General features: G+C 37.4%; 1 protein-coding gene across 1 annotated transcript; it reads right to left on the reverse strand.

Annotated features, from left to right (window-relative positions):
- Positions 1-480: 480 nt before the first annotated feature.
- Positions 481-11,174, reverse strand: LOC106871369 (N-lysine methyltransferase SETD6). The gene is made up of 11 exons (XM_089341162.1): positions 10,916-11,174; positions 9,649-9,793; positions 8,849-8,999; positions 8,243-8,371; positions 7,387-7,618; positions 6,494-6,592; positions 5,739-5,843; positions 4,506-4,586; positions 2,820-2,991; positions 1,245-1,290; positions 481-666 (listed from the first exon to the last, which is right to left on the reverse strand). Exons 1-11 carry the CDS (start codon positions 11,063-11,065, stop codon positions 498-500), a joined length of 1,479 nt encoding a protein of 492 aa, XP_089197288.1. The 5' UTR covers positions 11,066-11,174; the 3' UTR covers positions 481-497.
- Between the last annotated feature and the right edge of the window lie 1,094 nt (positions 11,175-12,268).

A 12,268-nucleotide genomic window follows, 5' to 3' on the forward strand; every position in this document is an offset into this window, starting at 1 on the left:
CCATCACCTGTTTAGAAGACCAGACCTGGTTTCACAAACTAAACAAACGACTTGGCTTGTATGACGGTGATGGTCGTTTATAACAATGGGACATGGAGACACAACAATCTCCTTTCGTGTTTCCATCTGCATGACCTACTCACCAAAGCATTGGTCTACCTGAGGTTATAATAGAAGACACTTACCCCAGGGTGCCACACAGTAGGATTGAACCCAAAGCCATGTGGCTGGGGAGCAAACTTCTTAACCACACAACCATAGGGTTTGTGATTGAAGTTTGCAAGGATTGGTTAATTGAAGAGGAGGGATGCAAAGTACCACTACACAGAATGGTCTGTTCCAGGTGGTTCAGTGTCTTCCACTGCTTCTGGGCCAGGAGGGAGATTTCTAATTGGAGGAAGTGGGTTCCCTCTCTGGCTTCTTCCTAATAAGTTTCTTAGGAGTTGGACCTTCTGTAATAAGTAACAATGGCAAAACAGATTAATTTCAGCATTTATTCAACACTGACAATATTTTATAAGCTTTTCTAACATTTTCTTCTGAGAGTAGGTGGTGTAGAATGCAAATCTTTTGAACGCTGGTAAATCGTCGAAATTTTCTGAAAGCAGGGTGGTGGAATCTTTTTCCAAAGTGGTTGTGTACCGGGCCAAACACTTTTCCGCAGCCCTAAAAGCAAAAAGTTTAAATCATCACTTTTCTTGTTGATCAGGTAGAAGATGCCTGCACAGTGGAATTGAACCCAAAACTTTGGTTCAGAAGCAAAGGCACAAAGCCCATGACTATGGCCAGGCTGGGGCACTGCCTTGAAGGGTTTTAATTGAACTCAGGACTATTCATTTTATGCCTGGTTCTTACTGTAGCAGTCTCTTTTGCCAAACTACTTGTCCACACTCCAGTTAGTATTGGAGGGAGACAAACGCACGTGTATACATATATATATATATATATGGCAGGCTTCTTTTAGTTTTCATCTACCAAATCCACTCAATGCTTTGATCAGCCCCACACAGGGACTGAACTCAAGGCCACAATAGTTGAGAAGGGAGCTTCTTAATCAGACAGCCACACCTTCACCTCTGAATAATCAATTTAAACAAACTAAAGTATTTTTATGATGTGAGAATATTTTGTTTCAATGCCTGACAGCCTCTTTTACTGGTCTATATTCCTAAAGAGAAGCTGTTTGAAAGAAGTAAATTGTAAATGAGGTGGTGGTAGAAGAAGAAGAAATTGATGTGGCTTACTGAGTGAGTAGCTTTCTCCAGGAAGGACATAAGTTTCGAAGATCTTCTGCAAAAATCAAGAAACAAAAATACATTGTAATAAAATAGTAAAGAACAGCAGAATGAGAGAGTAGTGGAGATGTTTGGGGTAGATAGGGGTGATTGGTGGTGTTAAGAATGAGTTATGAGGTGTCAATAGGAAGTGGCTAAGAGGAAAGAGACATAAAGGTAGCAGAGAATGGGATGATGAAATACAGTCCTACTCAATTGCAGCAGTAATTAGAAGAGGGATGAGATGGTAGTAGAGAAGCAGGCTGGAATTGGAAAATATATTATTTGATTAATAATTGCCAATTGGCAGTTTTTGTTAATAACTTGTGTAATTGACTTCAGGATGTCAGGTAAATAAACGTTCATGTTTTTCTCCGTTATATTAATAATTGTTCTTAATTTAGACACCAGGCAAACAATCTTGAATGGAGAGTCTTAGTTGATAGCATCACCTCCACCCAAGTCCTTGTACATCAAATGGCACTACACCCAGAAAGAATGTAAGGTGATGTGGGACCTTGGCAGGATTTGAACTCAGAATCTGAAGAGGTAAAAGAAATTGTCCAAAAGGCCTTTTGGACAATCCTGCTAATCCATTGCCCTCCTTTTGTTACCATATTTCTGCTGAAATGCCTGGATTTTGCTTAAATTAATTTTGAAAAGAATGAATTCAACAAAATAATTTATCATTATTAAGTTGGTGTTTGGAACATAGTTTAATATGAAATTTTGATCCCATTAAAATGGAATTTGTATCCTAGAACCATAGGCAGGTTGGTATCAGGGGAGTTAATAAGGCAGAGGGACCAGCAATTTTGAGGGGAGGGGATTAGCTGACAGTACTTGACTGCAGCAAGATGAAAAGTAAATTTAACCTTGGTAGGATATGAACCCTGAATGTAAAAACCTGGAAGAAATACTGCAAAGCATTTGGTCAGATTCTCTGAGGGTTCTGTCCGTTCACTGCCCCCTGTTTCAAATTTTAGCACACAGCCAGCAATGTTGGGGGAGGGTTCAGTCAATTAAACTGGTACTTAATTTATCAGCCCTGAAAGGATGAAATGCAAAGTTGACCCCAGGGTATAAAACCAGAAGAACTGCTTTTGAGTATTTAGTTTCATTTGTTAACAATTCCACCATTTTACTGCCTTTGCTTTCAAGTTTTGACACAAGGCCAGCAATGTTAGCGAGGGGGCAAATCGATCATACACAACCCCAGTGCCGAAAGGCAAAGTCAACCTCAGCAGGATTTGAACTCAGAACATAAAGAATTGGAACAAGAACAGCAAAGCGTTTTGTCTGCCAATTCTGCTCTTTCAAGTGGAAATGATTCAGCCTCAACAAATGCAAAAAAACCCAGAGAATTGACTTGGCTCGTCTCCAATTGATGATGTTTGCAGATACAAAGATACCATTCCTACCTCCATGTTGTTGTAAAGTTTATCTCTTAATTAAATAATCAACTTGCAAATAAATAAATAAACTGCAAAAACCATCCAATCTGTGCCAAATTATGGAAGCAGGAACATTTCAAGAAATACTTACTAAAATGAAGCAGTTCTTCATCGTCATCGTAACTGTCATCACATTCGTCTTCGTCTTCATCGTCATCATTATCGTTGTCATTGTTATTTGTTTGATTTACAACATTTGGATCAATCTGGAAACTGTCTTTTGTTTTCAAAGTCACAAACTCTGAATCATTCAGAAATAAAATCTGCAAAATTGAGAGAGAAAAGTACAATCATCATCATCATCATCATTATTATTATTATTTTTGCTTCTGGCCTTGTGCCATTATTATCATTATAAGGTAGAAAAGTAGCAGAAATGCCTGTATACTGGACTAAATTCTTTGAAATATTGAGTTTCATCACTTTGATAAAATCGTAGCAGTTAAAAGTTGTGTCTCACTGTATAATTCAATTGGCAATAATGCCTTGTGCCAAATGGGGAAAATCCTCACCATCACTGCCACCACCACCATCATCATTTTTAAGGTGAATTGCAGAATTATTAAAAGAATTGGATAAACAACTTGCAGTGTTTCTTTTAGCTCTTTATCTTCAGAGTGGAATTATTAAAGGATGGTGAGCTGGCAGAATTAGGAGCGCATCTGATTAACGCCTTACATTATTTGTTCTGGGTTCAAATCTCAATGCCATGCTCAACTTCGTCTTTCATCCTTTTGGAGTGGATGTCAGGTGTCAGTTGAGACTGGTTGATGTAATCAACTTGACTCCCCTCCCCTCAAGATTACTGGACCTTCTGCCAAAGTTAGAACAAATTATTATTATCATTATTTAAGGCAGTGAGCTAAAGGAATCGTTAGAACACCAGACAAAGAAATAAACCCGCATTTCTTCCAGCTCTTTACATTCTGAGTTCAAATTCTGCTGAGGTCCACTTTGTCTTTTATCCTTTTCTGGGTCAATAAAATAAGGTAGCAGTTGAGTACTGAGGGCCATCTAACCAACCTGCCCCCCTCCCCACCAACATTTCAGGCCTTGTGCCTTTAGTAGAAAGGATTATTATTATTATCAAACCATTGAAACCATTGAACTGGCAGAATCATTTGCCAACCAGCATTTCGTCTGTCCTTGCGTTCTGAGTTCAGATTCCACTGCAGTTAACTTTGTCTTCTATCCTTTCAGGGTCAATTAAATAAATACCAGTCATGTACTGGATCAATAAAATCTAGTTGCCTCCCCTCCCCCAAAATTTCCAGCCTTATGCCTACAGTTGAAGAAATTATCATTATTATTATTATTAACAACCAAACAAGAAGCAACATTGATTTTCAGCTCAGTCTTTCCCATTTTTCTCACCATTTTTGTGCATCAGTTTCAAGGGAATTTCATCAACTGCTCGGTAAGAAAACAAACAGCCTGAACAGGGTGTCAGAGAATTCCAAAATGATATTTGAAGGAGAATCAGAAAGAATGTAATGGAGAAAATCAAAGACAAGGAACACGCTAATTCTACAACAGTTCTCAAAGTTGCTACACTTGGAAGCAAAAAATAATATTACGGTAGCAATCGAAACTTGTAGAATATGAGTTATAAAGGAGCAGGTGGGGGCTGTGTGGTTAAGAAGCAGATTTGGCTGCTATTTTAGCATGACAAGTGACTGGATAGAAGATCCCTCGCTGGCTTGAAACTGGTGGTGGATGAGATGATAAATGTTTTGTACATGCATAAAATCATTAAACAATTATAAGGGACATTTACCTGAAGAAATAGGATCAGTTCGTCTTTTGTAAGGAAACCCCGCATGCCGAGTAGAAAGGAATCATCCTCGCTGATGATATTCTTGAAAAGCAAAAAGACAAACATAAAAATTTACTTTTGGTTTATAAGAAGAAAGTTTCATGACAAAACGATTTTAATTTAATCCTTTCAGATTATTCTGTCAAATGTTGTGCTTATTTCATTCATATTGTTTTGATTTAATCATGAATTAATCTCATAGCTTTGGGATTTTGACATGAGGTTTCTTTTTGACATTGTAGGGAAGGTGTAAGAGGCTGAATAATTGGGTTGCCAGCAACCGTCCAACCCATGCCAGCATGAACAACATACATTAAATGATGTGGTCAGTTGAAATGCTAAAGGGTTAAACCGTAGACTAAAACCTTTTGGTTTCTATGTGTGTGTGTGTGTGTATTTGTGCAGATCTGAATAAATATTTGTTGGCAAATGAACAAGTTTACAGGGCTTAGGGGTAGTCAAGGGCATTGTATATGAGAGAACTTGCTTTAGAGAGCAGAGCTTTTCAAAGTGGACAGCAGCATCCTTTGACGGGAAAGTAGGGAGGGTGTAAAACGTTATATGAGTAATGGGAACAAAGAAAGCAGCAGGGGAAGGCAAAACATGTACCCTTTAATTAGCCTAATTTTCAAAAAAAAAACATGTCGAAATGATCCTTGGTGTTGTGGTTATCACAACTATATACTTCATGTGTGATGTTACAACTTTATCCAGCCCCTGTATTGTGTGTATGTATGTGAAGGAATGTGGCTTAATATTTATGGTCTTTGGTTCATAATTGTAAGGTCGTGAAGTCAATTCTCAGAGACACATTGTGTTCTTGAGCAAGACACTTTATTCCACATTGCTCCTGTCCACTCAGCTGGCAAAAATGAGTCGTACCTGTAATTCAAAGGGGCCAGCCTTGTCACATTTTATGTCGCACTGAATCTGCCTAAGAACTATGTTAAGGATATGTGTGTCTGTGGAGTACTCAGCCACTTGCTGGTTAATTTCGTGAGCAGTCTGTTCCGTTGCTCAAGTCAACTGCCAGAAACAAGTTAGTCAGTAAATGATGCAGAACAGAACTTGGATCCAGAACACACACACACAAATAAACAAGCATATATATATATAATACATACACACACACATGTATGCCTATATACAAGCATATATACATACACAGAGCAAACATATGCTGCAAATACTCACAGACATTAACATCATTTGCCATTTCTGTTGTAACAATTCTTCATTGTCTGCATGAACTGGCAATTCAGCTGCACTCTCTTGGAAGATTTTTATTGGGATTTCAACCTAAGAAAGAAAGAAATCAGTAAATAGTAAAATATCTTTTTTGACCTTTTAGTCAGAAGGGAAGTCAGTATCCATGACCTTTTACAAGGTCTCTGCAAGTGGTGGCAGCAGGGAATATTAAGTTTATAAGCCCCAAATTTCACTCTATAATTGCCCATGGACATATAACTACTAACCCATAGATTCTGAGTTCAATTCCAGGCAGGGACTTGGGAAATAAAATCAACAGAAAAAATAACATCAGCAAAAAAGAATACCTTAGCAAAGGGAACAGTGTACCCCATTAGTCAAATAAAGGGTTGTATTCGAAATTCCACCAGGACACCTAGTGGAAGGCTGGAGAGTACATCAACCAAAACGTTGTGGTAACAACAAACAAGATGAGGACAAATATCCGTCCATTGTGATTAATGTACATAATTCCTCATCTCAAAAATATAGAATAGTAAAGACTAACATGTTTCATCTGCAATGAAAGAATACAATCAAGGGGCATTTCACCAAACTGATCTCTCCCCAGTTTATAGAAAATCTCAAATCAGAAAGACTGCAACCCCAGAAAAGAAATAATTTCCAAAGTTAGAAAAAGAATGGCATTCATCTTTGAAACTGTATGAATTGATGGTGTACAATGGATGGTCGGCACTTACTGTGTCATTCACGTTCTTGGGATATGGTTCTGCAAACCCATACATGTGTAGCAGTTGAGAATTGCTTAACATTCCGTACGTGTTATACACTTCTTCTCCCTGTAAGCAAATAAAAAAAATGCTTTACTTCACTGTTTGATGACAACATTTTAACAATCATACATGCAAACATATACACAATATCACACTAAGCATCAGCATCTGTTTTTCCTTGCTGGGTGGGTTGGACAGTTTGACAGGATCTGATGAACCTGTCACACTTCAAAGTCAGCTTTGATATGGTTTCTATGGTTGGATGCCCTTCCTAACGCTAACCACTTCACAAGGTGTTCTGCGTGCCCTTTTTTAGTGTCACTGGCACAAATGAGGTCACAAGTAATTTGCAAGACACAGAAGAGAGAAGAAAGGAAGACGCCCTCTTGGCTGAGTGTGGAGGGTTGGCTTTGTGCCAAGGGTTGAAAGGCTGAAATGGGATAGAGAGGAGCAAGGGCAAGTGTGTTGGGAGGGCTAGAGGGGAGAGAGCTTATCTATTTATATCATAGATTTGCATTAAGCTTATGTAAAACTGAATTCTGGTCTTTGCAATGGTAAATATTGATTTGTTGCTTCTGTCAAAGTGTCAGGATTGATGAGAAAAAAAAATTCCTCAAAAGAATTAACATCTTCTCTAATTAAAAAAAAACAAGAAGAAAGAAAGAAAAATAAATCAATCATCATCATCATCAATTTAACATCCATTTTTCTGTGTTTGCATGAATTGGACAGTGTTTAAAACAGCATAGAAAGCTGACACTGAATGATAATGATGATGATGACAACAGCAGGCTTCTTTCAGTTTCCTACTTACAAGTCCTCTCTCCAAACCTCCATCATTTCATGCAAAAACATTTTACCTTCTGAATATCTTTCACGGTAATCATCTTTAAGCAAGACACTTCGTATGACAACTCAGCATTGTGGTTGGCAACATGGTTAAGGATGTCTGCCACAGGAACCATCATGGGGGGTGCAGTGACTTGGTCCTCATCGGAGCTGTCGAGCATAGGGTTGGTGGGTTCCATGAAGCTATAAGCCATCACAAATGCCACCATCTTGTGATAGAACTTCAAGCTTTGACATTTGGGCCTACATTAACGAATAAATCAAATAAATTAATGAAATGCAGAAGAAACAGGCTCAATGCCTGTGAAGATGTTGGACACGTGTTCAAAACAAACTTGACTCCAAATAAGTTGGGAGAAAGATAAACTGAAATCTGTACATACACCGGAATTCATAAAAAAAGAAAATCCTAATTAAATAACAAAATTTCTTAGCAATTTAACGATTCCAACACCAATCTACTAAGACCACCCTCGGTTCAATGCTACAAACTTTCTGCTTCAAAGTAATTTAAATTAAAACTTTCCACTAAAATTTCATGTTGATTTATGGCCCAAACGTTAGCTTAATAATGACAAATTACTAAATTCAACATTATTTTCAAAATTAATCAGGAAAAAAAGGCAGAGGATTTGTTTATGCATGTGTGTGTGTGGGTTTTTTTTTTGGGGGGGGGGGGGTATGTTTGTACGTGTGTTGTGTACATGTGTAGGTTTGCACTGATCTAAAAAAACGCCCAGTGTTATTGCTTATATTGTTTCTCTATAAATCTCAAAGCTAAGAGTTTTAAGCATAAACAAAGTGGTGCTCCAGTATGGCCACAGTGCAATGACTGAAATTAGTAGAAGAACCAAAAGGATAACCTACGCGAAAACATCCGGGTGTTTCTTCACAAAAGGCAAAATGACATTGTTGAAATCGGAATTGATTGATTCCAAGTCTGACTCCACCAATTTTTTGATGTCTGTTCCTTGTAGTAATTCTGTCCGATTGGTCCTTGAGAAGAGAAATCAATAACAGATTAAGAAATATTGAAAAATGTGCAGAAAAAATATTAAAAGTTTTAAAGAACAACAAAAAAATACATGGATTTCAATAAAATACAAAGAACAACTTGTTTTGGTAAATGCTATTTTCAAAAACTCTGAGAATGTATAAAATTGGTTATTTTACTGAAGTTAAACCAAGGCTAACATGAGTACCGCCTGACTGGCCCTCATGCCAGTGGCATGTAAAAGCACCCACTACACTATCGGAGTGGTTGGCGTTAGGAAGGGCATCAAGCTGTAGAAACATTACCAAATCAGATTGGAGCCTGGTGCAGCCTTCTGGTTCGCCAGTCCTCAGTCAAACCGTCCAACTCATGCCAGCATGGAAAGTGGACGTTAAACGATGATGATGATGATGATGATATTTATTTTTTTATCCCCTGAAATTAACCATTGTAGAGTTGCTATGTTTTTGTCTACTTACTCTGACCAAAAGAGTGGCAGTTCTAAATGCTTGAAGTCAGGAACAAGATTAAAGTAAGGCCTCCACTTTGAGTTCGGGTTGTTATACTCGTGTAAAATGCTGAGTAAGAGTGTGATCCAACCCTTGTCACTTTTGGTATCTGACAAATCAACTGGAGAAGATAAAAACAAAAAAACAGTGAATGAAAGCCACAACACTGCAAAACAACAGTTACAGAGAAAGTCAACATTAGGTCAGGGTAATGTCCGAGAAAGCTTGACCAGGTGAGGATGAGGCAGGGTAGGCTTGCTGATGAGATCAAATCTTACTACTACTACTACTACTGCTACTGTCACAGCATGGGACCCTGAAGATTGCTAAAATGCAAGAAAGTATACTAGTCCCTTAATACTCAATACTTAATATTTCATTTATTCAATAAGACAATCAATACTTCATTTCATTTTACTATTTATACTATATATATTATATATTCTATATCCTACATTAATATTATAAGAATAAAAATGAAACACAAAAAACAGACAGATTTGGAATTCCTTTGAATAATATATATATATATATATATATATATATATATATATATATACTTGTTAACAAATAAAATAAAGAAGTACTCACTACAAACATAAAGTACATTAGTTTTCTTTAGGCTGGTCCAGTGGTTTCTTACTCTGGAAATTCCTAAATAACAGACCACCAGACAAGCCTAAATATACTCTCTCTCTCTCTTGACTTTTTCGAAGTAACAATTCCTTAAACATGAAACTAGTATGAATTGTTTGAAACGTTTGCTTTACCTTCTTTGGTCAATTCACTAATACTGGAAGTTTCTGCAATCAATATATGCGATCTTGGTATTTCAAAGAGACATTCTCCACAAGAGATGTCTTCTGTAGCTATCATACCATATTTGGCAACAGAACCCTCTTCAGATATTTTTACCTGGATACAAAAAAAAAAAAATTTATATATATATATATATATATAAATATTGGTCAGAAAAATAAAAGGTCCCTTTAACAACACAACATTGACAGCAAGTCGATATTGTTCCTCATTCATTTATCTGATGCATCTTCATCTGTATAACTGCAAAACTTCTCCGTTATAATTTTAAAATTCTGTCACTATAATTAATAACGTAATATTTTTACCCCCATTAAATAATTAACTACGTTTAACATAAAAAAAGGAAAGCGTATAGGTTTGTCCCCATCAACTACTGGTGTTTTGACGTCTCGAATAAAATTGCATTTCATTGCCGAAAAGTGCATTAAATAATTTGGATCTATCTTACACATTTGAAAGAGAGAGAGAGAGAGACGTTTGATTTCGTAATAGTGAAGCCAATGGTAATTTTCTGGCCGGTTTGTATGACATAACCAAGAATATACGGTCAAACTAAAGCGTTTGACCAGGTGACGAAATAAAAAATAAAAAATAGTCTAATAGGTGTAAAACAACTTGCTGGGCATGAATATGAAGAAAAAAATGCGCGCTCGCGAACGGGGGGGGGGACTCGGAACATTCACATGGTCAGTCCATGGCCTCTAAACTATAGTGTTTGACCCGGTGACAAATTTTTTAAAAAAATTAGTCTAATGGGTGTAAAACAACTTGCTGGGAACGAATACTACTCGACATTATAAAAATATAACCACTTGAATTCTCTTCTAGAATGTGTTTTTGATTTTCTGACTTATGGATAGCTGACCGATAACATGTGTGATAATGAATAAACATGCTTTCATTTAAAAACATTCAGTGAATGATTAATTCTTGTATTTTAACCGGTTCCTCGATCCATTTCCCGTCTGTTTCCTCACCACACACGGGTTAGAACAAAATAGTAAGCAGTTTTATTTCCGCCCCCTTTCATTGTGTGTATTATATAGAGCAGAGTCGAAAGAGATATTAAAAAATAAAAGCATGTTAAACATTGAAAGGAAATCGATAAACAGGACCGGAGAAAACAAATAACAAACATATATGGCATGGGTGTGTATACATAGAGACAGCCACAGGTAGACAAGTAAATGTGTGTGTTATATTTCGTAGACATACCTTTGGATTAAGATTGAAATTGGATTTACAACACCATTCTGTAAATGCGTTCACAGTTTGGTCTTCTAATAAAGGACGTTTCGAAATGGAACAACCCGCGCTGTTATCACATATCAGCGAACTGCAAACACGTTTTCGGTTGCTCTCCATTTTTTGTGTGTCTCTCGCACAATCCAAGGGAAGACCACTCTAATTGCTTTCCCCACGTGCACTTTCTTTTTAAATTAACCGCCTTGTTATACTTTCTACTATCCCTGTCGTCTCTTTGGGTTGATTACGTTCGCTGATCAAGGTGTCTGTACGCTTGCACTATAATTCAAGCATCGGTCTGTTCTCCCAAGTCATAAAATACTACATTATTTATTGTAGCAATTATGGGTCTACATAGCCTCGACTATGCCACCACGAACGTACTGACAACCTCCATCGAACGGCTTGCCTTCGATTTAACTCGACAAAACCAAAACATTATAATTATATATATTATTCCACTGCGAGGACGCTACTGGAGAAAATCATCGGCCTCATTACTCGAATGAAATGGAAGGCCTTCTTCTACAAGCACCCACGGATTTCGAGCATTTCCGAATTAATTCAAAAAAATTCACGACTCGGATCAAAGACCGAGAAAGCTTCGAATCGGACTTCTTAGACTTGATACCAAAGCTGAGATTTTGAAAGTCCTCTAATCCTTTCTACCGTAAGCTTAGATGGAATATATGTAGACTAAAAGTAATTCTGATAAGACTTTGCTCTTATAGGGATACAAAACGTGGCCTATGAACGGCTACTACAGGATTGTGTTACACAGAATTACTGGAGGACAACCGCTTCCTGCCTATGATGACATTAACAATGAAGCCAAGCAGATTTGGAAATTAAGGATTAGATAGAGAATTTGGTTGAGAGGAATACTTTACCATGTTTACAGATCACAAACTGAATTTTCGCCGCCAACCTCAAGAGCCCGTTTTAGTGATTAATCAGAGCTCGGTTTAGTGAGCAAACATCTACTCTGGAGAATTAACGATGATCTAAAAAGAGCTTCCCACTTCTTTCTATAGCGCAACACCTGTGAACTCATCTCATGGATCAACGAAAACCGCAGTAGGGAAAGAGCATAAGGTTCATCCCAATTCAATATTGTGGACATCCATATCGAAGAACTGTTGTATAAGGCTTGACTTTGCCGAGAACCATGCGGACTATAGTGTCCGGGGCATAAATTATGCCACGAAAATCATGCTTTTAGACACGACATCCACCACAGTTACATGTGATCAATGCAATGGTTCTGCGTGACTAATGAGTTGCAGAGAAAAAGAAAGCAAAAAAAAAAAAAATGGAAAATGG

Source organism: Octopus bimaculoides, chromosome 24, assembly GCF_046866305.1.
Source record: "Octopus bimaculoides isolate indiv1 chromosome 24, ASM4686630v1, whole genome shotgun sequence".
Taxonomy (NCBI): domain Eukaryota; kingdom Metazoa; phylum Mollusca; class Cephalopoda; order Octopoda; family Octopodidae; genus Octopus; species Octopus bimaculoides.

Coding starts and splice junctions, on each gene's coding strand:
- LOC106871369 (XM_089341162.1), bottom strand. CDS start 11,065: ATGGAGAGCAACCGAAAACGTGTTTGCAGTTCGCTGATATGTGATAAC. Junction 6,593..7,386: donor CCGTGAAAGATATTCAGAAG/GTAAAATGTTTT, acceptor ATTTGCTTACAG/GGAGAAGAAGTGTATAACAC. Junction 667..1,244: donor TGGAGAAAGCTACTCACTCA/GTAAGCCACATC, acceptor TTTTGCTTTTAG/GGCTGCGGAAAAGTGTTTGG.